General features: G+C 38.4%; 1 protein-coding gene across 3 annotated transcripts in view; it reads right to left on the bottom strand.

Moving 5' to 3' along the window:
• Positions 1-27,928, bottom strand: part of MPPED1 (metallophosphoesterase domain containing 1) — a 57,660-nt gene that overhangs the window by 19,616 nt on the left and 10,116 nt on the right. For 2 of the 3 annotated variants that reach the window (XM_010215810.2, XM_088525625.1), the window contains exons 2-4: positions 23,785-24,050; positions 18,925-19,106; positions 4,777-5,002 (exon numbers count right to left, since the gene is read on the bottom strand). In XM_010215810.2, the coding sequence (XP_010214112.1) occupies positions 4,777-5,002; positions 18,925-19,106; positions 23,785-23,936 (560 nt within the window). In that variant the 5' untranslated portion in view covers positions 23,937-24,050. The remainder of the gene's footprint in view (positions 1-4,776; positions 5,003-18,924; positions 19,107-23,784; positions 24,051-27,928) is intronic. The other variant, XM_088525627.1, reaches the window with a different exon arrangement.

Below are 27,928 nucleotides of genomic sequence, written 5' to 3' on the forward strand. Positions count from 1 at the left end.
ATTTGAGTGCCACATTGCTGGGGTAATGAACTGTAGTTGAAGACTGAAGATTTGTAACTGAATTGCTCACTTTTTGGCTTCCACTCCCCCCCCCCTTTTTCCCCCCCAAAACGATACATTAAGAGATTCCTTAAATGACATGCTAATAGAGATAATACCCAGAGCGATGGCACAGAAAAGACCTTCTCTTTTTAACTTAAAATTTCTACTACTATCTCATCTTCTCAACCTTCCAAATCACTCATCTGAGTGGGATCATCCACTGCTTATATGCAGTTTGATATGATCTGTAGAGCTCCCTGGCCTAAGGATTTTGTCGATACTTGTTCATTTCAGATACCAAGACAAAGGCTCTAGCTCCACAGCAGGACTAACAAAGGCACATTGCTAAAAAGGGAGCTCTAGAGATCTCCCAGTCCAAGAAAGACTATCAGCAACATTAGATCAGGTCAGCTTGACTTTATTGAGTCTTGAAAACATGTTGAGATGGATTGTCCGCCACAGCTTTGGCATTTGATTCCTACTCACTGTACTTCTAGTCATGTCATGATTTCCATATGCTACCAGAAGACAAATTAATCTCTCCCTACCACTCTGCCCCCCTCCCCCCCAAAAAAGCTTTATTTTGGGGAAGACTTAGATGCCAAATCTAACAGTAAACAGAGTATTTTCATGAAGAAAGTATTTGCACTATTCCATCAGCTAGTTTAACTTTTCTCAGTCTAGGACAAATCATGGTATTTAAAAAGTATCTTCCAACCAGAATCTAATTTACAATAGATTTTATTGGGAAAGTAAAGTCTTTTTTTTACACTCACGGCAACTGTGTCTGTTCCAGGGAACACATGAGTGCTTCCAGGTCTGTGAAAATGTTCTCATCATGACCTAGGTTTTGCTGGGATGAAACCAGAGTGCATCTTTCTGTGACTTCATATGGAAAGTTTCATATGGAAAAATAACCCTAGTGGCCAATCTCTGGGCTAGGCTTGAAGTCAGTTGCAGTGCATTCCTACTGATCCCCTATTCATGCAGGTCTAGCAACCTATCCTGCAAAGTGCACTGTAAAGGGCACCAGGACCCTAGGCCAAATATAGCCAGAGAAAGCTCTTAAAACTCCACACTGTTCTGAAAGCAGCTACCATCTTGGTACTCCCAAGCTTCTCAAGAAACATCTAATACCCTCCTACTCCTATCCCTAACCATCTATTCTGATAATTCCTGTGCCAAGACACCAGTGTGTTGCAACTACTGGCATCTAAATAGCAGCTTTTTTGTGCTTTGCAGCTTGCATTTCAAAATGGCTGCTCCTTTCTGAGTATAATCCTAGTGTAATTAATGTTTAAGGCACTTAACTTCTCGTTAGCCAGTACAGTCTCCAGCTGGTTCTTGAAATCTTTGCCCTTAAAACCCCGGAGAGTTGAGCACTGGTTTCTGCGACACAACAGTGTCCCGTTTCTTCTGTGCAATTAACAATAACCAGTGAGTCTTAGATAACAATGGAGGTTGAAATACCCAAGTGCTATTGAAAATGTTTAACCACAAACTAATGATACATATTTAAAAGGCCGTAGAGACTGCGAAGTTAGGCAAACCAACCAAGCTCTCACAGTTTATTTTGCAAGTAAATCATCTTAAGCAGAAATACAATCTAATTTTGCACAGGTCATACAGAAAAAAAAATCACAGTAGTTAACGTGGCTGGCTGCTTGGACCTTACTCAGAGGTTCCCAAAGTACTTGGCAAACATTAATTAGCCCTTTTTATAAAGGGATTAAGGAATTTCTGTAGTTTGTAGGTATTTTTACAAAATGTGAAGTAAGACAGAGTGTCAGTACTGTAATCAGAAAGATAAAAGCAAGATCTGGGACCCCAGTCCTTAATCTCATTTCTGGTTAGCTCACCTTTTAATTAGATAGAGTCATGTATGTACAGCAATCAGAAACTATAATTTGGAGTACTCTAATTAAACAAACCCATTACAAAATAAAAGTATTATAGTGTGCATACTTTCAAAGCTGGAAAAGAAAACATTTGGGGATTCTGAAGAAGCAACTGCATGAAACTTAGGTTTCTTTTTGCAGCATTTAGAGTTTTAACTAGTTTAACAAGCATTTTCTATAGGAATGGCTTTATGATGCAAAGCTAAAAAAGAAGTCCTGTTTTTTACATATTATCATGATTTTGACTATAAAGAAACTGAGAACAATTTCCTAGAAAAGCTATGGCACATCTTTCTTCTCAGGGTGAATGAAGTATAGAAACAAAGGTAAATGCTAAAAAGCAGCAGTGAGCAGTAGCCATGGAGCTGCACTGCAGCCTTCAAGCTGCCAGGCAGCTAGTTCAACCCACACAAAACAACTGTTGCTCTTGCTAAGTTTTTCTGAGTGGTTGGTTGGTGTGACTTGTTACTGCCACATGTGCCGCTCTGATAGACTAATAAAAGAGTGACTTATTATTGCTCTCATTGTTGCTGTTGCTGTTTTCACTGGACATGACATCAATTAGCGCAGAAACTGCATTCAGCCTTGCATAATACCAAACAAAAAACCACCGCTTGGCTGGAACAGCACGCTCATGATGCCAGGCCCAATTCAAGAGAGCTTGGTGCAGGAACGCGTAAAACTACAAAAAGAGAAAATACCTTGCCAGACAAGGAGAAGGGAGAAGAGGGATGGTCAATCCTGTGGAAATCAGGCAGCGTGGGATACGTAAGGGCCTATTTTTCACAGAAGGTTCATGGACTTTCTCCATGTGCTCTCTACTATTGGTAGAAATTGCAAAAAGGAAGGATTTCCACTATGCCTCCCTTTCTCCATTTTTGGGAAGCATCACCAAAATACTGTGTATGATGTAATGCCTCTTTGTAACATACCCATTCACAAGGCTGCAGTTACCAAGTTTATTTGGCAAACAAGCCTTCCTGGCCAAGGCTTCATCATCAGGACCTCCTCCCACATAAATACACAAACACTTTCAAAGAATTTTACACACCTTGCAGGTCTCTGGTGTGGTGGGAGATGAGCTAGTAGCACTTTTTAACATCTAGTTTGGAAGCTTAGAAATAACACTACAGAATAGGAGAAAACAAGCATAGCAGTAAAACTGAGTGAATGCATGAAAGATGGAAAACAATCTTAGTCCATGAAGAACAGATTATGCCAGATAGCTCAGACAACTTGTGCACACGCACAGAATTAGTACACAAAAGAAATGCAGCAAATTAGATTTTGCAGGAACATTATTTGTAGGTTAGTGGGTGGAAGAAGTTTGCTCAACAGATTTTTACATATCTGTTCAAATACAAAAGTTCAGATCGTTTCCTTTAGCCTCTACTCAGTGCTACTTTGTAGATAGTGTTTTGCTTTCATTTATCTAGTCTTTAATGAGACTTTTGGTACTTTGCTGCCTGGAAAATTATTACTGACACTGGAAATATGGTGCCTGGTTACAAATATTGCAAAGAAGATATGAAGTTGCCAGACATATTGTAAACAGAGCATAATTACAGTATTTACAGTTGAACATCAAAATGGGAAGAGATGCCAAGTGGCATTCTACAGAGGTTAATATTGGGACTGATACCATCTAATATCTTCCTTAATAATTTGGAAAATGAAGTAAATTGTACATTGATTGAAGACACTAGACACAAGAGGAAGATGACCTACAACCCAGCAAGTGGGTAGGTTGAAAAAAAAACACCAAAAAGATCTGGAGATCTAACAGAGTGAGAGGGAAGGGTGCATTTAAGAGGAAAGCTATTTAATGTAGAAAATGTAGAATAGTAAGCTCAAGGAAAATTAACACCCATCTCAAGCAACCAAATGGGAAAATGCCAATTTTCTTTAAAAAAAAAAAATCCAAGAGATTTCACAGTTTATTCACACTGAAATATGCATCAGGTGCATGCATCAGGTTTGACAACTTGTTTGCTACATTACAGCCTGATGCGATTTTAAAAGGAGTTATGGATTCACTTAAAATTTGCCTTTTAAAATAAATTTTACATTAACTTAAATGTATACTGAGTACTTATAGGAGGACCCAATTTAGAGCCCTGTTGGTTGGAATAAAGTAGCAATGTAATATAAGTAACAGGGCACAGAAAAAGCACATATGAGGTCAAGGGTGGGGATCAAGAAGCCAAAGTCTCTGATACTGTCAAGGAGTCCAAGTGTTCACTGTATACAGCAGAGTAAAATCCAAGGCTGATAATGATTTGTTAACTTTACTTTAGAAGCTAAACTATGTCTTAAGGAAAACAATCAGTTTATAAAAGAAAATAAGATTCTGATGGATATTAACAAAAAAAAAGGAAAAAAAAAACCTCAAGGCTTGAATGAACACTGAAACAGGCTTACCGTATTAAATGAATACTGCATACACTAATGAATCTTAAATATCATCTGTAGGATTGAAACTGTCAAAAGAATGTGTCCTCACAATAAAAAGAATCTGTAATAATACAAGCTCGGCAAGCACAAAAACGTATTTTATGACCCAAATAAAAGCTACCATGACTGTGTTGCAGGACACCTCCTAGGTGAGTTTAAGGAATAGATTATCTTCTTCCCATCTTTATTTGGTTAACAATTCCATTCTATTAAAGTCTATTACTTCATCACATGAATGATTAACTGTAATAAAATTGAAAACTTTATCAAACTGAGTATTACTTCCTAGCACAGCAATTCAAATATGACTGATGCTTGTGAAACGGCTGACGTGATAGCAATCAACATTATTTTTTTAATGTATGCTTAAAAACCTGCTTACCAAGGGGAGCCATATATTCTGAATCCCCTCACCGTCACTTCGGAATCTTGAAGATAGATGCAGTTTGTCAGAAGAGACTGTACATTTTCATAGCTCTCTGGCTTCAGCTTAGACACAGAGGGGAAATAGTAAAAGTCCTGCTTGATTAAGTCAGCCATGAATTCCTGGTCAAAGGTCAGTTCATGATTTCCTGCTATCACAATCTTGTATTCATAGGGCAGGCTACCTAAAATAGTGAAAAACAAACAAATTACTTGTTTTGTGGAAACTTGATAAAAGACAATAGACAGACTCACAGCCTGTTACTGATTTCTATAACATGCCTACATGTTTGAAACAAATCACTTTAAGTCCTACTATATGCGACCGTAACTTCAGGTCACTTGGGATAAATGACAACTGTGTCCCTTTCAGGGCATATTATGGCTTAGCATACCCAGGATTCATGTGTTGAAACTACCTTCAATTTGTCAACCTTAAATAACAGTCTGCAGACCGCTGCTCTACTATTTACTTGTATTTAATTGCTACTTGCACGGCAAGTATCACTTACTGTGACAATCATGATAACTCAGGGGTTTGGGTTCAAAGAAAATCAACCGTAGCACTTAATAACGCAAATCCAGTTCTCTTCTCTGGACCTGTGGTAATTATCATCTTACACTCAGAGGATCTACTGCCCTCTTTGCCCTGATATGAAGATTAAACCTTCATGTAAAACAGAGATTGGGCTGGATTGTGAGAGCTCTGCATCTCCAAGAAAAATCTTGCAGCTTGCCTCTATTCCCAGTTTCCCCCGCTCCACTTCTCAGTGACTTCCTTAGATCCATGGACTATAATTACAGTGATTCATGGTCAAGAATGTTTCACAGCCTGTTTTTAATGAAAAACCTTACAAAAACCTCCTGCTGAGGGTGAGAATTTCTATGCCTGCACACATGGGTTCTCCTGAGAATACTAAGGCAAAAAAACTTTCCACAGACTCCATGTTTGGTTATCATCTGGACTCAGCACTTGACAGTAGGGATCATCTGTCCCCAAAAGCCCAACGGATACCTTCTACATCAGCCTGACAGGAATGCAAGACCGAAACTGTGGAAAGCAGCATTCATGACCTTAGATTTTGCAGTCTTCCTTTGCACTTGGAGGAAGACAGTCACAACAAAAGATTGTGCGAGGAAGAAAACATTTCACTGAAAATGCGACCCACCTTGCACTGTAGCAATCTTATCATTTTTAACTGAAAGAAGGTAGCGTTTATAGTATTATGTAGAACTGCAGTGATGACCCCTAACTCAGAGTTGGGATGCTTACAGAATGTAAATCATCAGTCTATATGCAGTGGCAGAAGTTGGCATTAGTAGGACTGAAGAATAAAATACAACAGTGAAATTCGGGACTGCTGAGGAGAGACAGAACAGGCTTAGGCCACAGGAAGTACCACGTGGCTGGAAAAAAAATCAGTAGTTGCAAAATGAAAAAGAGTGGAAAACTCTTTAAGTGGAAATTTCACATAGTTTTAATGTCTGTATTAGGAAAACTGATCTTACAGGTTTCAGCTAACACCTAAGTACCTTTAGCAAATTTATTAACAGAAACACTCTTTAGACTTCTACGATTACATGTGAAATTCTGAAGATTCAATTAGTTACTCAAAACACTGCTTGCAATTTAAAATAGTGTCATTTCAGCCTCTGAAATGCTTAGCACCTTGTAGATGCATTCTCTAGTTCCACAATTTTCTGTGTGCACATATGCACACACACATTAAACACACAGCTTACATGCTACAATATGTATGGGCATCTACAGGCTTAAAGGGTCCTTGGGCAACATGAAATAAAATCCTGTATGCCACACACTACCGTTAACAATTCCATTTCTGTTCCGTTTTGTAAATCTTTTCCAGCTAATCTAATCCATCCATCTAACAGCCAAGAACCTGTATGAGCTGGTTATAGTTGTTGCTTCCACTAATGTATTTATGTCATGTTGCTGTCTGTGGGTGTTACTTAGGCAAATTAGCAAATTACTCTAAATGTACAGTTACATTTATTATATTGGCGGCCAGAAACACTGCTGCAGTTACAGGTCTGTCAGTTTTTCAATTAACAACTCTGTTTTTGATGAGTTTGCAGCTCAGTTACTTCCTTTCAACCCGTACTAGGCTGCAACTTGCTGAGCCTATTTCCCTCCCTTTGTCTCCAGAAGTCTCCCTTGCCCTTTGCATCTTCATTTTTTGACTAAGACAATGACTAAAGCAGGGATTTTTTTGCTGCATAAATTTAACAATATTTTGGCTAATTTCTGTTCCTCAAGAGACTTAAGAATGCACTTCACTTTCTACACTCAGCTTTCTTAGCGTAAAGTTAATACTAGGTGTACATTTTTGAAAGCTTGTTCTTGGCTGGATACTGCTCTAATGATCTATATGCATTAAACCCCCATAGAGTGGGTGCAAAGACCCTCATCTATCAGACCGCAGTATTCATGACTTTTGTTTCCGATTTTCCTTGCTTCTGCTATGATGCAGTAGCTACCAATGGTCACTCTGGCGCACATGTGGAATTGAGCACTGAATGCTAAGCACATCTCTGTGCCCTAAAGGCACAGCTCCCCTACCATTGAAGTTGGGGGGGTCCAACCTTACTGTAGCAGAAACAGAATGCAAGATGATGTGTGAGCACAACTCTGAGAAATCTTTAATGTTGCCTTTTACAGCATTAGGACCCATCAAACATTAGCAACAGCTGATGAGTACTTAGCTGGTAATTACTTAAATTATTCTGTATTTCCATGTTACATTATCCTCATTTCCTTCCATCACAAATACATCGCTTTCCTACTCTAAGCACACAGTATTGCATAATTAGTGGCCTTGGCTAGGTCCTTGGCTAGATCCAAGACTCCTCCAAGAAGACACAGCCCAAAAGGTGTTCAAAAGTGTGCCCATATTTTTAGAATATCCAGCAATCAACAACTGACTGTAAGGCTAGTGTCTCCAGCCTCTCTGACCATGGGACCTTTTTTGAATAACAAGGACTGCTGAACAGGTATAGCATTCACCCGAAAATCAGGACAAGAGTGGCTTCTCCAGAAGTCCACTAATACAATTAGAAGGGTTTTAAAACAGTTAGGGGAAGCACTGTCATACTCCAAAGAAAAGACACAGGGACAATGAGGAACCACCTGGGGACAACAGGATGGCAAAGGTTCTCACATTCCCCTTCTGAAAACAGCTTTTGGGGCTCATCTTGGGTGTTGACATTCACACACACACAGGAATCATCCAGGAGGAGTAAGATACCCAAGCATAGTGGAGAGCTGCGACATCCCTGCAATTACAAAGACATGGTGGCATAAGTCACATGACTGAGTGCTTGGACACTTGGACACACGATTTTGAGGAAACACAAGGGGAAGTTGAAGAGGAGAGCTGTGCTCTGTGCAAAGGGGTGACTGGAGCACACAGGGCTTGCTTGGGACAGGCAATGTGCCATCAAGAGCTTAGGGGCCATAAGACTCCCCTGGATGATGTTGGGGGAGTCTGCTACAGATGGCCTGATCAAGAATAGACAAAGCCTTCGTTAGCCAGATGGAAGAAACCTCATGATCAACTGGCATGGTTCATGGGGGAATCTACTCACTCTGATAAATATTGAAAAGGCAAGAGAGTGGCGTACAATTAATAGAGGAGATTTCTGGTGTGTCTCGAGGACACTACAAAAGCATCTCCTTCAGCTAGAAAAATGGGCTGACTGGAAGCTCATAAACAAAAGTAAATGTAAAGTCCTGCACCTGGGATGGAATAACTTCATTGGATAAGGCTGAGCACTGACCACATAGAAGGCAGCTTTGCAGAAAAAGACCCAGGGTGTTTGCTAGACAACAGGTGAAGAATGAGTCAGCAGTGTGTCCCTGTGGCAAAGGCAAGGGCAAAATGACAAGTTTGCAACTCCGCATATGAAAGACCTTTTACCATGAGGCTGGTCAGGCAGTGGAATAGGTGACCAAAGAGCTTGTTACATCTCCCTCCTTGGAGATACTCAGAATTTGACTGGTCAAGGTCCTGAGCAACCTGTTCTGAACAGAGCTGCTTTGAGCAGGAGATTGGGCTAGATGACCTCAGGAAGCCAGTCATCCTGCATGAGTCTAGCAGTCTGTACATCTACACTGGAAAACAAACAAGATTTTTAAAAAGTCCACAACAGTGAAAGAAATTACAAACTCATTTCATGTTGTGATTCTAATGGAACAAATCTAGAGTAGATAAGCAATTTAACAAGACTAGAGAGTATGTACCATTAACTTCTTTATTAGTTTCTCACACTATCCACTTAACAGATGAGTAAGACTCAAACTCAACTGATAGCCAATTAACATTTGATGCTAGCATGTGGCTTTTTTGGTGGGCAGGTAGCAAACTTGGTATTGATACAGGAGTTCTATCTATATAAAGATATTTAGATATTAAAGAAAATTTATGGCTGTCATGGGAATTCTGCACACATACTCAGGACAAAATTCAATTCCCAGAAAAATTGTGGCAGTAAGCTTTTAAGAAAAAGATATGCCCTTCAGAAGTGCCAAGAAACAAATGCAGGAACATATGCTATTGGAGTCAAAGATGTATTTTTAAATTAAAAAAAAAAAAAAAAAGAACTTACAAGTCTGGAAGAAAGCTACGTGATTTTCTTCTGATCTCTTATTCTGATCAGCCAATTCAAGGTAGATGTTTTTGCCCCATAATTAAGGATTCCCTTGTTCCATGCACTGGAGAAATTTCTGCTAAGATATTCTATAACCTGGAGATGATCTGCAACTAGAACTGTATGGAAAAAAATTATCTAAACTGTTTTCTGCATTGAAGTCATTAAAATTCTGCTTAGATGGAATTGGATATATTTGGAGATAATGACTCTGACATTACCAAGGAAACAAACTGATACAAAATGTCCTTTTAAAATATTTTAGGGTTATTAAAAATTTCATTTCAATGAAATTTTTCTTTTTTTTTCTTAAAATCATTTTTTTCCCTCCAAGAATATCCAACTTGCAAGAAAGTGAAAATATTTTCCTCCATGATCAGCACTCTAGTCACTTCATGCTGCATAGATTTGGAATCAAAAGAAATGTTTACCCATTCAAATTATGTCAGAAACACACTGGCTCCAATTCAGTCCTGGGCCTCAGGGCCTTCTCTTTCAGGCCACATTCAATGTTTGCCTCCTGCCAATCTGGAAAGAGGATCCAAGCCGCCTTCCATTCTTTCTGCTGTTATCTTAACATGATGAGTTTTCCTTCCTCTCTGCTACATTGTTATTCCTTTCTGCCTCATTTTTTTTCCTCCTTTTCTTTTTGTAATCCCTGCCTGTATGCAGAAGATGCCATTGACACCATCTTGCACTTAATTTAAGTAGTTTTTAGGATAGAAGGTCTTTTTCTTACAGAAACAAAACACATAGAGCCACAATGTCTGCATTTCTGTAGGATTGTCTCTCAATACTCCTCTGAAAATGCCCGACAGATTCAGATGTCATTTACTATATTTGGCAGAGGAGTCAAGGCGTCAGAGATAATTAGGTTCCCTTGAGTTTCCTGAAAGTGTGTGCCTGAGAAGACAACTAATGTCAGTTTGAAGGAGGGTCTTCAAAGGGAAGACATATCTTACGAGACACCAAAGAACCCACACAAGGCCTGCGAGACAAAATTCAAGAAATCAGGCAGCAGCAGTTCAGCTGCTCTCAAAGCAACTCACCATATAAAATAATTCTGCTCAAATTATCCTACATCAATGTCATTTATTACTCTTGGAGATGACTTTGCTATAAAAAACACTCGTTTATCATACTTAGCTCACATATAGCCAAAAGTTAATAGCATCTTCTTCTTAATAACTACTTCAATAAATACATGTGCTTTTGTTAGCTGCTGCAGAAATCCTCAGAAAGTTTCTTAACCTTTGTTTGTCTAGTACAAGAATCTGATAATAGCTCTGGTAATATAACGTGTATGAGAATATATATATTTATTTAGACAGTAACATTTTTGCTTATTCCTTCATTACTGTAGATTGCTAATTAAGAAAATCAACTGAACTTTTTTTTTGTATTTTTATGTACCAATTACAAAATTATTACAGCAATTCACAACTGCTAAACTACAGTAGGTCCTTTTTATGTTGAACATAATTTTTACAAAACAACTTGCAATGCTGAGGAACCCATTGCTTGAACTACAAGCTGCATATTGCAAGGCAGGCACATCCCTTCGTTTGCTGTTTCTCTGCACATGACTTTGTAAAGGTTCATCCCGCTCTATCAGCAAGCCACCTTCTCCTTGAATTAGACAAGCACTGAGAATCATTCAAAAGCAAATGTATGATGTTTATACTCCCGGCTCTCCTTGCAGTAAGAGACTAGGCATCTTTACCAACCAGTAGCCTCCTTTCCAGCTTGAACCTACTATCAACGTGCAACTTCACTGTGAAAAATGCCAACCTGAACAAGCAGCTGTGCTCTGCTTCTCTCCTGGTATGGTACTGAGCAGAATTTTTAGTGTTCATTAAAGTCACTGACAATCACATAAATACCCACTTAGTGCCTTTTCTCTCATTTCAACCTTTTAGAATACGGCAGTGAGTGATACAGTAAAAAGACTGCATAACTGTCTCAGATTGCTTTTTTAGCATCTCTTTGACAGTTCTGTGTTTAAACACTGGGGCTGATGTCTGGGAAATTCACATTAACATACTTTTTGTACGGTGTGTAATCTGGAATAACATTGTAAATGTGCACTCCTTCCTAAGTCATCTATAACCTGCTAGATCGAGACATTCTTGCATCATAAAAGCCAGCAATTATATCAAACACTATGACAACAAATACATGCAATATTGCTTACATTTGCAAACCACACTTTTTTAAATAAGAAAGACAAATCAAACTAAAAAAAAAGCAGTCTAAATTCTGCTTTTTGATTTACTTTGCTATACATATACGTGCAAGCATGCATGCATACATGCACACACACACACATAATTGGCCACAATTACTTCTGAAGGAAAAGAGGCTTCATTTTAGCTTTGATATGTTTACTTAATCGTCCTGTGATTAGCTAGAGCCAACTCCATGCGTGCTGCAAACCGTGAGAGCAGCTAGTCAGGTCATAAGATTAAGTAGCTCTGTAACCTTCTGTCTACCAGTGGTCAGTAACGGATGCCTGGGGAACTGCGCGAGTGTGAAGTTGTCCCTAAAGTGAGCCTCCCTGTGATATGTCCCCTCAGACTATTGTAATCATTGGTTTAAGAAGCCCCAGCTACACAATTCACTCCATTTTACCTTCTGATATATATGTTTTTTTTTTTCATTCAAGCTAGAGACTGGAATTCTTTTTCTCTTTTTTTGCTTCCTGGAAAAGTTACTGTCTTAAATAATATACCTTACAGAGAGGATAAATTTCTAAAACAACTTTTCTGCCCTTTGGAATATTCTAGTTTTGGTTTATAATGTGTATCAGGGGACAATGAAAGCAAAGGAGATGGAGAACTGTGTTAAAAAGTAACAATTAAAAATACTTTAAACTTCCTACACAAAGCTCTCTGCACATTGATATGGATTCCAATTCAGAGCTTGAGATGCCACAGAGGTGTTTTCAGTATCTCCCAGTTGTCACCTTCTGAAAGGGAAGACTACAAAGAGCTGTGTGTCATGTCACGGTATGAGGTGCACAGCACTAATAACAATGTTTAATGTTTGTGTATAGTGCTTTGCAATAGGTGTTCAAAGTGCTGTACCGAGAATAATTAATCTTGAAACACATCCATGTGGTAGGTGGATCAAGCATCATTTTTACGATTGTACAAGGGGGAACAATAAAGAGGCTGTCAAATCTGAAGACTAACTAGAATTTGGTTGCTGTCTTCCTCAGGCTCATTCAAACACCTCAGCCAGAGGCAACAACAGCTAACAGAATTATATTCTAGATCTTTCACCCTCCTGGTTGCTCTCTGCTCTTACGAGCTCCATTGCCTTCCTTGACTACAATTTGTCTGCAAATCCAGACTGGCTATTCTTTCTCACTTGCTTATTTTGAGGGCCAAAGATATCAATATTTATAAAAATCATAGGACATCACTTTCATATGAATCATCCCAGGAACTGAGAACCTATCTTCCAATCTGGCTACTTTCCACTCCACTCCGGTGGAAAGAATCAGCCTCAGTATTAGTACAAACTGCCAGAAATATCCCCAAACCATTAACGTGTTTGGGAGAAGGGAATGCGGGTAAAGTCCTTTAGCACCTACAACTCTTACAGCTTCTCTTCCTATCACTAGCATGGGAGGAATAGCTGGGAAAACATGTTCTGGCTCATCTTCCCAGCACCGGGATGTAGTTTAACTATTCCCTGAGACTCCCGGCAGCCAGTTTCATGTTCGGAAGTCTACAGGATACTGTAAATGCCCAGAATTAGAGAATTAGTGACAGAGCATGCTGCCCTGCGCTTATCAATGCTGTGCTGTCCGAACCTGAGACATGCACAAGCGTCTCAGTCAATATACATTTAAGAAAAGCAATGAAAATCAACACTTTTTTTTAGTATGCCCAGTTTTTTGAAAATGACATCTGTTCTAAATCTCTACATAGCTCAGTGTTTTTTCACAGCATTTCCAAAACCATTCTTTTGTAAATAGATAATTAGTGCTTAAATACTCCTTTCAAGGGGTTTCTACATTAACATAAAAATAGTGTAATTACCGATGGTCAAAATGGCATGACTACAATTTATAAATCGTAATTTCTTTTGCTGCTCTGAAGCTGATATTCTTTCTTCCTGAACACAAATTTAATCTATTTTAAATTTGAGTATTAGTGAACCTAAAAATATAAAATACCTGTTAAGAGAGAGAGAAAAATAACTACCATCATATGTAAGACTAATTGGTAGAAAAGAAGTAAATCTAAGACTTGTATTTTAGGTTCTTTATTTTCTATCAGGGACTTTCTTTCAAACTGTTTTTAATCTCCAGGGTAATACCAGAAACAGACAAATCTAGTAGTGCTAGTTATTAAAATTTGGAAGGCATCTTCACTCTAAGTCAATTTGAAGTTTGGAAGAAAAAATGTTATCCTTTTAGTTGAATCTCCCCAGGTCAACTCCTGAAGTGAGAGTATTAATCAATTATTTTTGTGTGCGTGCTATGCACACACAATTAACATTTCCAGGAAAGTATTCTGAAGAGCCAATTATTGTTTCTCACTATAATGCAAAGCTACCTTCTGCTTTTATCTCAAATTTACCTTGAACTTGAATTTGAAATAGCAACAGCATCTTTGACATCGGGAAACTTCAATCAAACACACTGAAACAATGGATATTATAAAATATGTTAGCAAGCTATGCATGGGAGTGAATGATCAGAGAGACTACAAAAGTATTTTGCAGTTTATGCCACAGATCAGCTACATAGTTATATGTCCAGGAAAGTAACTCATAAGCTCAAAGGGGCAGTGGGTCCTGGAGCACACAAAATTTGGAAATCATTATTACAGACTTGGGCAAGGAGAACCGCACAAGCAATTGAGCCAGGCAGGCAATTTCCAGTTCCAAAAATATGGGAGATACAAAATGGAGATAGACTTGGAGTCATCATTTGATGAGTGCACTAAAGCAGGACATTTGTCTCTGCATTTGTCCTACAACACATTTGAGTTATATGCAGGTAAAGAATAAAATAATGAAACAAAAATAATGAAAATCTCAGTAAAAGGGATAGCTAAAGCACATAGATGGATATATCCTAGAATATAATTTGCCTTATCTAGCCTTGACTACATACTAGTGTGTGTTTAAAAATAATTCTCCTTAATTACTTTCAGATGCTTAAATTCTTAGCATTAAAAACTCCAGGGCATACTAAAAAAAAAAAAAAAAAAGCAGTATATGTTCAAAACTATCCTCCAATCCATCCTTATAATGCCACAGGAAAGCTTCCCTGGCCTCCTGAACTGCCACTTTGCCACCTGGCACAACTATAATGTACGTTTTGTGTTTTCTGATTTTCAAAATCTGGATTAACAAATTTTGGAAGAAAAATATAATCAGGCAGCAGACTAGGTATAAAAAGGAAAAGATGAAATATAAAAATGAGAAAGATCAAATAAGGAAAAAGGAAAGGGTTAGCACCATCAGCAAATTGTGTTGACTTGTTATTCATTTCTTTTTCCTCTTTCTTCTTTTCTTCTTTTCTTCTTTTCTAAGATACCATGAATAAGGGTAGTAAAACAGAAACCTAACTTGCAGACATATGTCATGATACTGCATGACTGGACAATAAAAAGACAGACGAAACTGAACACAGATTTACACTGAATAATGCAAGTGTCGCAAAAAAACCCAAATTTAGATATAAAGTGAGGGGTTCTGAACCATTACTATTACTAAAGGAAAGAGTTTTTAAAGTTACCACAGGTAGTGATGCTACATGTCATAAAAATGACAACTGAGCACCTACTCTCAGTCTAAAGTAACAACACAATAATCCATAATATTAAAAATAAAGAAAAGAGAAGAAAATAAAATAAAATATTTTAGCATACTGACGGATGAATCTGTGGTGTACTTGGAATGTGTGCAGTTCTGTTCTATCTTTAAGAGGATATAGAACAACAAGAAGAGGTAAAGAGATGAAACACAGGTGATCAACAGTATTTAATGACTTCCACACCAGAAGAAAGTAAACAGTCTTCAACTTGTAAAATACCACAATTAGAAGGGCAAATATGGGAAGAGCTTATAAAATCTTGAGCAGAATGAAGAGTGGAATTGTGAAGTTGTTTCATCCAGGATTAGGAAATAGTACTATGAACCTGAAAGATGACAGGTTCAAAATAAGCAAAGATCTTCACAGTCCGTATTAAATTGTGTAACTCTTTGCCACAAGGTTGTGCAGCACTAAAACATTGCCTAGATTCAAAAAGCAATTTAAAAACTCATAGAATAAAAATCTGTCAAGGGCTATTAAATACAAAGTTATTGCTGTGGCTCCAGAAGTCCTTGGACTGCACTGGAGGGGAGGTTGAGAAAATGTGCACATCCAGTTCTCACCAGCCCTGCATCTCCTCCCTAGAGCTGGGCAGCAACCCAGGCCTCATAAAACCTCAAAGGCCTCCCTGGGAAGAGGGGGAGCAGGCTTTGAGAGAAAGAAAAGTGGGAGAAAACAACTGATTACAGAGGAGAAGAATGAAAAGAAACAGAGGGTTTTAAGGGTCAGAGGATAAAAAGTATAAAATTAGGTGACTAAGTGGCAGACAAAGCAAAGCACCTTGGCTACCAGCCACTGTCAAAGACAACACTGGGCCTGGCAGACATTGCCTGAGCTGTCCCAGTCTTCCTAGGTACCCGTATACATTTAGCATCAAAAACAGCGAACACATTTTAAGGTATGACTCAGGAAAGCAATGTGCCTCTATCAGCACAAGACTAGAGCGTGTGCTCGATTTAACCATAAGGCTCATGGCAGTTAATGATGCTAATGTAAAGTACACATTGCCTCAGTCAGGCACAGCCATTTTACACAGAACTGAAAGACAGGGTCAAACTTGCTGAAAGGCCTCCTGAAAAGACGAAATAGCTGAGAAGTCAGAGCAGCAGAGACCCGGGAGGTCATGGCAGAAAAGGAAACCAAAGGACACCAATCAGCTATATATAAAAATATGGTGAAGAAAAAGCAGAAGTAGCACGTGTGCCTGAAATCCAAGAGAAAGCTGACTTCAAAGGAAGGGGTAATAAACAAATACCCCGTTGGTTCATCCCAAGGAATAAACAAAGTTATAGTCCTCTAATGGCAGTGGAGGGAAAACTGAGGCAGCACAAAATAACTAAGCGGGAGAGTGAGTCCAGCGCTCTGGGATAAAGAAAAAGGCAGAGGATCTGGTAGCAGCAGATAGGGATGTGGGTGGAGGTGCAAGTCTTTCTGTCAATTAGTTTCTTAAGAAGCTAACAAAACATTAAAGCAGGAAGGAGGAGAAAGTTGGGTAGGATGTGGGAGGTACATTTGCAAAATCATGGCAGATACTGGAAGTGGCAATGTAGAAAAATCAAAACTGAGAGACCCAGTACCTTTCACAACCAAATTCACAACCAGCAGGAACAGTCCCAATGAAGTTTCTTTTTCTCGAAAGGGAAACTATTGATAATGTATCACTGCCTACAGAATATGCAACACTAAGGCTATTCATGAATTCACAAATTTTTCATTCACAACAAAAAAAAACCTTTTAAATAAAAACTAAAGTTGCTTTTGAAACCCCAATGAATTTAAAAATAAGTGTTTGTGATTTTTAACTGAAGCAAAAGGCTAGATGCTAGCTGAATGACACCTGCGTAGTGACTCCCAACTATTTTTCTATTGGACTCTTCAGAATTAATTCAAAACTTTAGGTTTTTTTTTTTTCAAATTGCCAATGAACTAAAAAATCCTTTATTTAACTTCCTAAATTTGCATATTTTAAACGCATGCTCTTGCAAAAAATATGCTTCAAATCACAGAAATTAACTCTTCCCAAATTGCATGCTATCATGAAGTTGGAAGTATGCTTTAAAAGTCAGAAGAATAACCCTAATTTTGGAATAAAGATGACGACCACAGAAACGCCTTGTGAAATCTCCCTACCAAACAGGGAGCATTTCAGCTTACAGACGTCTTCAGAGCTCTGCACAGCTGAGACTGCAGAGAGGCAAATGGAGAAGGAGAGAGACAAAACTGAAGCAATCGATTGTGTGTAGCCCGCATCCTTGCTCACAAGCAATGTCTCAGAGCGCTCTTCTTTCCAAACCAACAGATAAATAAAATGGGTATTACTTAGAAGGGATAACCACGTGGTTTCTCACATCTTTGTATGCTATTTTCAGTACATGATTATAATGCACGGTAGAGATCTAAGAGATTGACTAAAATTTGTTTTTGTTGTACAACTATCCTCTTCCATTTGGGTATAGAGACACAGCAAAGGGCACTGCAACAGAGTATTGTACTTCCAGATTCTTCTACCTCCCTAGTTTAATGCATTCTAGTATTTTCCCTAAATCAATTGTTCTACATTGAGCATATTATCAGTTTCATTGGGGTTATCTTTACCCTCAATGGGCTAACGGGGTGTAGGGGGGCTGGTCTATAAGCATTAGTTTAAATTGTAAAGTCCTGACATTTTTTAAAATCCCATTTCAGCCTACCTGTGTCTGTGAGCTTTGTGCATTCTTACAACAGAATGCTACAGCATGTAGCAAAAAAGACAGGTAAAAATACAAAAAAAAAAAATTGATTTAAAAACTAAAATCCAGTACACTGTCCTGTGTCCTTCCTTTTAGCGAGACCTTCACTTCCTCTCCTCCCCTCTCAGAATCAAGAATCCATTTTTACTCTAAATTTAAGGTACCCGCATGAACAATACTGATGAGGGGTTTTGTCTGGATGCAGCGCATGCTCCCCAGTTTCCACCGCCGTTGTTTTCAGCAAGCACAAAACACTGCCGAAGCACATGTAAATCACCGCGCTCTTGCCCAGTGGAACAGAATTTCAGCTCCCAATGCCAACAGTTGCCTACAGAAGGCATCTACATCTGGTCTGCCACATCCACGGCAGCAACCACAGGCACACGTCTTGCTTTGTTTGGAATTCATCGCTGCGCTGCAGCTGAGCCACAGATAGAAAAGCTCTGCGCCTCCGGGGTTAAACAGACAAATGTTTTCAGTCACAACAACTTTTCCTTTTTTTTTTTTTTTTTTTAACGGGAAAGCAAAGCCATAACAATGTATGTAAGAGGTTTTATGTAAATCATTAAAGGCCTCCTGACTTAAATTGTTGTTAACGCCAAGAAGTTGCTTAATGTACGCTTGAGAGTGTGAAGGCAGAACAGATGAATAGTCTCACAAATCTTATTTGCTCAATTGGAAAAATGCAAAAATATTTGTTAAAAAAAAAAGAAAAAGAAAAAATCTGATTCCTGCTCAGTGCCATTCAAACTTAAAAGTCAAATTAATATTCATCACTCCTGGGTGCCTGATGGTTTTTACTGGAAGGCAGAAGGGGCAGATACAATCCGTAAATCAAATTTACTTTCAAATACACATACAATTCAATACTTACCTAGCCACTCGTTGAATTTTTTAACTTCACTAGGAAGTCCCAGCTCAGTAAAATCACCAGCATGTATTAACACATCTCCATATGGCATTTGGATTGGATCAGTTCTTGAATGAGTGTCAGAAATACAGACAAATCGAGTATATCCTGGAGGCTTGGGAGCATCATGGGGCACAGGATCAACCCTGTAAGAAATGTATCACAACAAGGTTATAAAGTACTTTACTGTCTACTTTGCAATTCTAATCCTAATTTTTACCTTTACAAAAGATCATACAATTTTCTAGATTTGCCTGATGGAAGGAATTGATTAGAACAAACCTAACACTAATGGGAGGTAGAAATTCTTGATGTTCACAACACAACATTTTCAGTATTTGTTGGATATATGGATTACTTTGAGGAGATTATGGAAAATAGATTGAACTATGGCAGTAACTCTGAAGCAAATACAAATAAATCAAAGGCAATGCCAGTTTCAAAGCAACAGCATTATCCTGTTGCATTGTTTAAATGTGATTACATGGTACACAGGGAAAAGATTTATTTCAGATACATAAATACATTTAAATGCATTTTTCTAATTATAACTTTTTATGCGAGTTATATAATTCCAACAGATTTAATTAACACATTTTAGAGATATGTTTCAGTGTGCTAATGCAGAGCAAGATAAGAACTCCGTTGACAACAGCTGTAAATGTACGTTCAAGCCTGACTATTGTCAGGACAACTGTGGCAACTTTCTAGGCTTAATTATACTAAATGAAATCAGATGCTGTGAGGGGTGAGGTTGTATTGTTCAGAGCCCAATCTCAATACTCAGAACTGAGCAAAAGAAAAGATCAGCCCCAGTTTTATGAAACATAGTCATGACATAGAAGAGGAAATCAGAGAATACCTTTCTGCTACATGAGGTATACTCATTTTCAACTCATTCAATCTTTTTATCCTCAATCCATATTTCATCAGCATACATAGTAGCAAATGCATCTAACTATACCATATCTGCTATTCCAGTCAGGGAAATTCTGGTAACATAAACGCAAAAAGTATGAGATGCAAGAGTTATTTTTATGTCACTAGAAATGTGAGAGATACACGGAATTGTTATGAATTATTTCACTTTTTAAACTTCTATTCTGAAAGGACAAACAAAATTAGTTTTATTCACTGTCATAATATATAACACATATTTCCTATTCCTTGCTGGTTGTACTTCAATTCAGGCTCTTACTTTCATATAAATAAAACCAGAAAAAAGAAATCAGGGACCTTTGTTATTAATGCCACTATTCCCGAGTTTATTGGGTAAATTTCCAGAAGGCATGTGATTACTTGAAAGGCATAAAATAATCATCTTTGATCACAACCTCTTCTCTATGTCAAAGAATTCTACTGAATTTAAAGGCAGGGAAACTAAGGTGCTTGTGAGAATTTCACAAGACTAGAAAGCGACTCAAGAACAACATCTAAAACATTTCAACTTTGTTAAACATTAAAAAAAGAAGTTCTTAGCATTTTCTCCACTTTAGTAGGAAGTATATGAGTAAATTATCTCATAACTGTCTTTCTTATACCATTTTAGGAATAAAAACTGTTGTTTTCTTTTTAAAAGCCATTACATTAAGCATCAGGCATTCATGAGGGGCTTTATAGCCATTCTGGAGAAATGGCCTTTTAGTATGACTGCCTTGTAGCCATCCTTCTAAATTTCCACTTCCTGAGAAGTGCAGTGTATGCAAAGGGTGCTGCATTTAGCTCATGGATTGCGTGGGAAATGAACTGGGATGGCTAGAGAGGGATGACTGGAAGATGGCCTTGGTCATCATTGGAGCCTTCCAAGGTAAAACAATTAAGCACCCCTACAGCAAACTCCTGAATATTCCTCCCCCTGCCAGCAGCTCCCAAAGCGAGTTACATACTGTGTTAGTTAGCTAGGTTTGAATTATGCATACTATACTAGAATAAAATGAGGAATGTGGACAGATCTAAATTATGCTCCTTGAGTCTTTAGGAGAGCCCTTAAAGCACCTGAGGGTGTTTCTTCTTCCTCAGAAATCTCTTAAAGCCCAGGCCAGCAGTAAGTTGGATGTCAAGGAGTAGCATGTACTTTGCATGTTCCTTCTCTGAAGCTCAACAGAGAAACAACAGACTTACATACAGCAACCTAAGAAGTACACCATACATCTGATTTTTCTTATAGTTTGGACAGGGTGGCTGAGACGTGTGGACAGCATTCTGCTGATTTTGGGGGAATTTATAACATCTACATGTGCACAAAGGGCCAGAGAATTTGCATAAAGGGTATCAATATATTGAACCAAATAAATTACAGGTTTTCATGCTGAAAAGTTAAGCACACACTGAGGCCATATATAAGTAAAAATATAGTCAAGTTTCACAAAGGTGCTTGAGTTATATTATTGGAAGTAATATCTGAAGGCTTGATCCCCGTATGCTTGTGTAACACCTTGCTCAACAGCTGTCACAACACCACCCAGTGCACTGCTTGCAAAATGAGCAGGGGTACAAAGATCTGGTTAGTTTTGTGCAAAGGCTGAAAAGCAAAGTTAAAATCTCAGAGCAAAACTTCTTTTAGGGGTTGTTTTATACACAAGACTTCAGTGGAGTATCACGAAGAAGCAAGACAGGAACTTCCTAGAAATGATGGAGGGACTTAAGGCACTGCCAGAATTTACTGGCTGCCTTGTCAGTAGCAAATCGGTCATGACACCAGCACAGACATGACAAACACGGATGGGGCTACAAAAATGCTGTCAGCGTGTTCCAGACACTGAGACAACGCAAAACAACAGTGAGATCCAAGGAGGGGGTGCAAGACTGTATTCCAAGGGTGACAGTAGTTTAGCACAAGTTCACTTGTCAATAGGTCTGTGAAATCTGTTCATGACTGCCTGCAACATCACAAATCCGGGTATTTTGAAATATGTACAAAGACAAGGCAAAGCCCTCATTTCTCTAATATTAATAACAAAACATGCATGGGCTAAGATTTCACCCATCACAATGATGTGAATATAAGGTGCTTTTGTCACGCTTATATATACTTTTCCCTTTTTTTGTCCCTATTCTGTTCACTGGTAAGAGGCAAGAGCAATATTGTCAGTATTCAGAAACATTATTTGCATTTTCTGTAGCAGGAGAGAGAGTAGGTCAAATTGTGGTAGATGTTTCAATTGATCTCGCCTGTTCTCCTATTTGCACAAGCTTTTTCAGCAGTATTAATCATTCATAAGAGCATTCATTGCTAAACTCTTCTGAGGAACAATTTTCTGAGGCTAACTTGTTCTGAACTGCTTGCTTAGGTTCTGAATTCCTATCATGCAGTTGATGGTCTAAGTCCTCTGGTAATAACGATTTGTTACTGGTGAGAAGCTTAAGCAGCATATTGCTGAGTTCCAAGGGGCTACTAATAAATTACTTATCTGCAGCCCAGTATTTTACTTGTAAAAATCATTTAGTTTTTAGGACTGGTGAACACATCCTTAAGTGCTCAGGAACTACGTGTATATTCACTTTCACAAAATGTAAAGAAAAAACACTTCATTAAAGTTCATTAAACTTAAAAAAATTAAATGATCTGCATTTGGCATTTTGATTTACAGAAGTATTTCTGAACCCACATTTGTTTGTTTCTATTTTTGCTACCATTTGCCAGCTTTCTAAATAAAAGATGTTTCCCAGAGCTAACACTCAACTCATTTTATTGTTTGCATTTCAGTAGTACCTAAAAACCTCAAACACAGACTGTAAACCATACACTGCCCCAAAAAGTGTTAGTTCACCACCCAAACATATATGTTAGTCTTCCTTAAAAAAAAAAAACAAAATACAATGCCTAATTTACGCCAAATAATTTATATAAAGTATCCCAGAATAGAGACTGAACACCCAATTCGTTGCTGAGTTTTTAACGGCAAAAATCGTGGCCTATGTTCAGAAATTATCAAATTATATTAAATACAAAAAAAAGGGAATGAAGTGACTATTTATTTATTCTTCATAAAGGAACTAAAGTTTTTGTTAAAAAACAAAAAACAGTCTTCTGATCTAAAGGGAAGACTGCTTCTCTCTTTAATAAACACAATAAAATGTTGCAGACATTTTTATTCCCTATAAAATTATTTTACAGTAGAATTTTATACTTAATTTATTTGTAATGGCTTAACCATTTTGTTCTTCCTTCTGGCTTTAAACGTTATGGCAGGTTTCATTTTGTAATTATAATTCTCCACTTTTTACATTACAAGTAAATCATTTAAAGCAGTTAATTTTACTGATGTTGTCATGATATTAGAAGTCAGAAACAAACACATTATCTTAATTACTCTTTAAGCACTTGGCATCTTCAGCACATCGCTGGTATGAAAGTGAGTTGTCGGATGGGTGCCCGCACTCTTTTATTTATTGATGTCATTTTTTCCTTCTATGTAGCTGCAATATAACTAATGAAACAATAGGAAAATACCTGTTGTGAACACAGGCTTGGCATTAAAACAGATATTTACATCAATAAGCAAGTGCACAACGGTAACAGTATTAAGACCGTGGAAAGTATCATCCTTGTAATTTTTTTTTAATACCACCACATGTTGTTCGTTCCCCTTTTTAATACATAAATATCAAGTTAGGCCAGTGGAGTGATCTTTCTTCCATCCTTTAAAAATACTTACACTTTCCAAATGGACTGATTTTGTGTCGTTACAGTAATTAGTATTAGAAAAGCAGCAGAACAGCGTTCTTTGAATTCTTTTTGACTGGCCCATCAAACACCACATCGACAAGGCAATAACAATTCAGAAGTCTGTGTTAGAGCCGTAACAAAACTATAATACTTACATTTGCACATGCGGGGGCTGAAAACGTCCCTGGTTAATGTTGTAGAACGTGAAAGCCTGTGTGGGGTTGGAGCTGTACTCATCCACTTCAATTATGAGTCTGCTGTGCTGGTGCCTTCTAGCTGCCATAATGTGCGACTGGGCGAAGGCCATGCTTGCACCGAGGAGCTGCGGTGTCTCAGGCAATCATATCTGCTATCTTCCTATATCGACAGAAGAAGACCATGACATCTCCTTACCTAATCAGCACGCTCCCCCTCGGAAAACCTAAAAGCAGATTGAAGAGATGGAGCATAACTGTTCGACAGCTAATCTGTTTGGGATTTGCTTTATTTAATGTCAGATGAAGATTAAGCGGGGATATGGAGGCAGGAAGACATACGGCTTGACAAATTCATTACAAACCCTTCCAACTCAGCAGTTTGGTGAATATATTTGAGTTCGGGGTGGGAGGCAGGAGGGGAAGTAAACTTGCAAAGGAACACAGAGGATAACTTGTTCAAACAATCCAAACAGTTCAAAAACATAATACAAATCTAAAACACAAGGCCGCTACTCTTCAGAATGGTGTGTCAAGCTACAATGCTTTGCCAATACAATCATTTATCTTTTCTCTGGCTGCACTGCTGAATGTTTATAGATAGGCACCTTCAAAGGGAAAACAAACAAACAAACCTGACACAGAGCACCCACCAATAGATGACTAAAATGCAAGTTAGTTAAAAAGAATCAACTTAACCATTTCTTCAGAAAGTCTGTGCCATTTGTTATGGGGCGTATTGCGAGTGGTTTTTCTTTACATCCTAAGAAACTGGGCTTTGCATGCACATGTCAGTACTTGCTCTTGGTTTTTAGTATCACTGAGAGAACTTCCGATACAGACATGAGGAATTCGCTCCATCACACACATCCTCCCCTCACACGACACTGGCCCTAAATTCCAGATTCACTGGCAAAGAAAGTGACTTGAGGCCTAACACACAAATGAAATGTATTAAATATTAAAAAAAAAAAAGGTAAAAGCAATAGAGGTTTTATGTTTGGGAATAAATTTTCCCCAAAGGTTATACTAGTATAGAACAACAGCTCTGCAAACACGGTGAGAAAGTGAAGCCTACTGCAACGCAAAGAGTATCCCCTGGAAACATGAGAAAGCAAATTAAATGTGATTTTTACTCTTATTTCCCAGTTTTAATAAAAAATGGATTATAAGCAATAAGGTTGGGTATTTTTTCAGTATAATTTTGCATCCATTCTAAAAGTTGTCTAACTTAAATATTTACTTTCATGCTAGCAAGTGCTCTTTTCGTCTGTCCAGTATAAATAATCTGCTTCAAAAGTAAATGCCTTTAATCAAAAACCACACTAGAATGCAGCAATTCACAACTACATGCAGTTTCTGGAAAGCAGAACAAGTTCGTGTAACCTTGCTGATATTTCTTACTGCCTTCTGATGGTACCAATAATGATAAATGAGGAAAATCTTCATAGTCACACAGATTTTTAAAGCTATTCATAGGTATGTAGGGCCAATTCAGTTCCAGTGGGAGGCACGCACCTAGGCACTTTAAAAAATCTGAGCTTCAGTCCTTTTCCTAACTACTAAAGATCTTAAGTGTTCCAAGAAGTGGTGGAGTATTTTTGTTTTGAGAAATCTTGTCCTTTATAAAATCAGAATGAGAGATTCAGATTGATGACAACTTGCTATCACTAAAACCTGCAGGAAAACAGTTGCAGGATAAAAGACCAGATTCCTTCATGCCCTCCCCTAAAAATGATTGGTAAGGAAATGCTGGATTAACAGCAAAGAAAATTTTGGATTTTAAACACTCTCCAATGCTGTGTTCAGGCTGCAAACAGACGAAGCAACAAAATGGAATGAGCTAGAGCACAGGGAAGGAAGGGAGCATGATCCTTGTAAGAATAATCGAGTACAAATTGCTGCATTTAGGAAATAAGAAATTAAGATGGCAGATGTGAGGAACCCTCCCTGAGGAGCCTCCTGCATAAAATGATGCATTTTTAAAGAAGTTCGTACAAGCAAGGTCAGACCCTTTATAGGGGGCAAGCTGTTCTGCGTGAACCTACTTTTGTTTGAAAGAAACTATTAGAACCGGTGACTTCTATAAATACTCTACAGTCTGATTAATAATTTGTGATTCTATGGCTCTACATGAGGCCATAAAACTACCTGAAGCAACTGCCTGTCTTTTATAATTCAAGGATTATGCCTATTTTACACACAACTGTACAGCGGTTACAAGGATTTAAGGCACTGCCCAATAAGATCTGGAATCTCCCATTGGGCTCAGTAAGTGCTTATTACAACAGCGAAGAACATGACTTTTGCCAGCCTGCTCTTTGGGTCCTGTCTTTTGTGACTTCTCTCAAGCGATACATCAAACCTCCTGCAGCAACTCCTCATGGAGTCAGGCATCCCAATATCCGCGTTCATGCTCTGCCTCCTCTTTCTGGTAAGTGGAAAACAGCACTTCCCAACACAAACTAACTCGGCCCTTTCGCAGTCCTTATCCTGCTGAGCTTGCCAACAGAAGCAAGCTCCAGCAAGGGCGCTGCTGCCGCACCACTTAGTGGCGAGGAGCCCTTGGAAGTGGGGAATCTCTCCTTGCACATGGCAGCGTGTGTGAATCACAGCGCTGGGCCAGCCTGCAAGGATGCCAGCCACAGGCATTCAGCAAGAAGTTCCCATATAAACATGTGGGAGACAGGAAGCCAACATGTCTCACTTGAAGTAGAGGAAAACAAAAAAAGGGGAGGGGAAGAAAAGATGCTGCAGCACTGCTGAGCCTTCTGCCAAATGACAGTCACACAATGTCAACCCTGGACACATAAAAAGCATCCAAGACAGGAGAAAAAAAAAAAAAAAAAAAGAGCCAGCTCCTGCCATAAAAAATAGAATAAATAGCAATCACATAAACAGTTCGTGCTAGACAAAAATCAGAATATTGTAACATACATAATCAGTAAGCATAATTCAGTAGGGAGTTTTATTCAAGCTCATTTCAAAAACATACACAGATGTCTTTGAACCTTACCTTTCAGTCTAGGGTTGCCTTCCTGCATAAGTGGTTGGCTCACTACTAACATTCTTGGTGTTCGACAGAACAAGCTGTCTTTCCAGCTTGACTGATAACCAGACTGACACCCATTATTATCCTCTTACTGTTTTCCTTCCCAATACTCCCCAAATTTATAACTTCTTCTCTTCTTGAAATAATCTGAAAATTCTTCTTTTCCCAAACCAGGGTGTGAAATGCAGCAGGGAAATAATTACCTGCTGCTATAGCATGCAAGTTTTAAAATTATATGCCCAACATTACCAACATAGAGCATTAAGTCTCAAATCCCCACAGCAACAACATGCTAACCACCCTCTTCCCCCAGACTTATGGAGCTGCGGGATGTCTGCCAGGGAAAAACAGAGAAATGTAAAAAGGACTGCAAGAACATGAATACTAAAATAAATACCACAAACCTGGCTGTTAGAATCACAGACTGAGCAAAAGCTATTAAATCAGCTAAGCCATCTTCTTACTGATCTCGGGAATGTTCTCTGTACATTATTTTTTCTGCTGCTTTCTCTAGTCTGTGTTCAAATGTCCACAGAGCCTTGATCCACAGTCCAAAGTATAAAACAGACACCTTTCCACTGTCCTCAACAGGCTTTGGATAATAAAAGGCCATAAAGTAGAAAGGCCATAAGAGGTTATGCCATCTCGTCTCTGGAATTACTGAGTTAGGCAGGTGGCTGAACCCAGGCATATATTTAATTCCTCAAATAAATAATTGTACAGAGATTTCCTGACTTTTTTAGCCTAAAGATTCCCTTACTTAATTTTATCTCAAAGTCTTCTTGCAATGCTGCTATAATAATTTCCTTCTATTTTGCATGGATTTTCCAGCCTTTTTATGTATAGATTTTTTTTTCCATTTCAAGCCAGCATTTTACTTGAATCTCACTTCCTTGCTCCCAGATTCTGCTCTTTTCTGTCCATTCTTCAGTTTCCTCCCTTGCTCACTGTCTCTCACTGTGGCTACTCATCTCCACAGTGCCCTCCATCACCTACTCTTCATTTCCCCAGCCCAAGGACAATACTGAGAACTTTTGACAATGATTCCAGCAA

The sequence above is a fragment of the Tinamus guttatus genome, unplaced genomic scaffold (assembly GCF_059628265.1).
Source record: "Tinamus guttatus ecotype Peru unplaced genomic scaffold, ASM5962826v1 Tinamus_guttatus_pri_ptg000229l, whole genome shotgun sequence".
Taxonomy (NCBI): Eukaryota; Metazoa; Chordata; class Aves; order Tinamiformes; family Tinamidae; genus Tinamus; species Tinamus guttatus.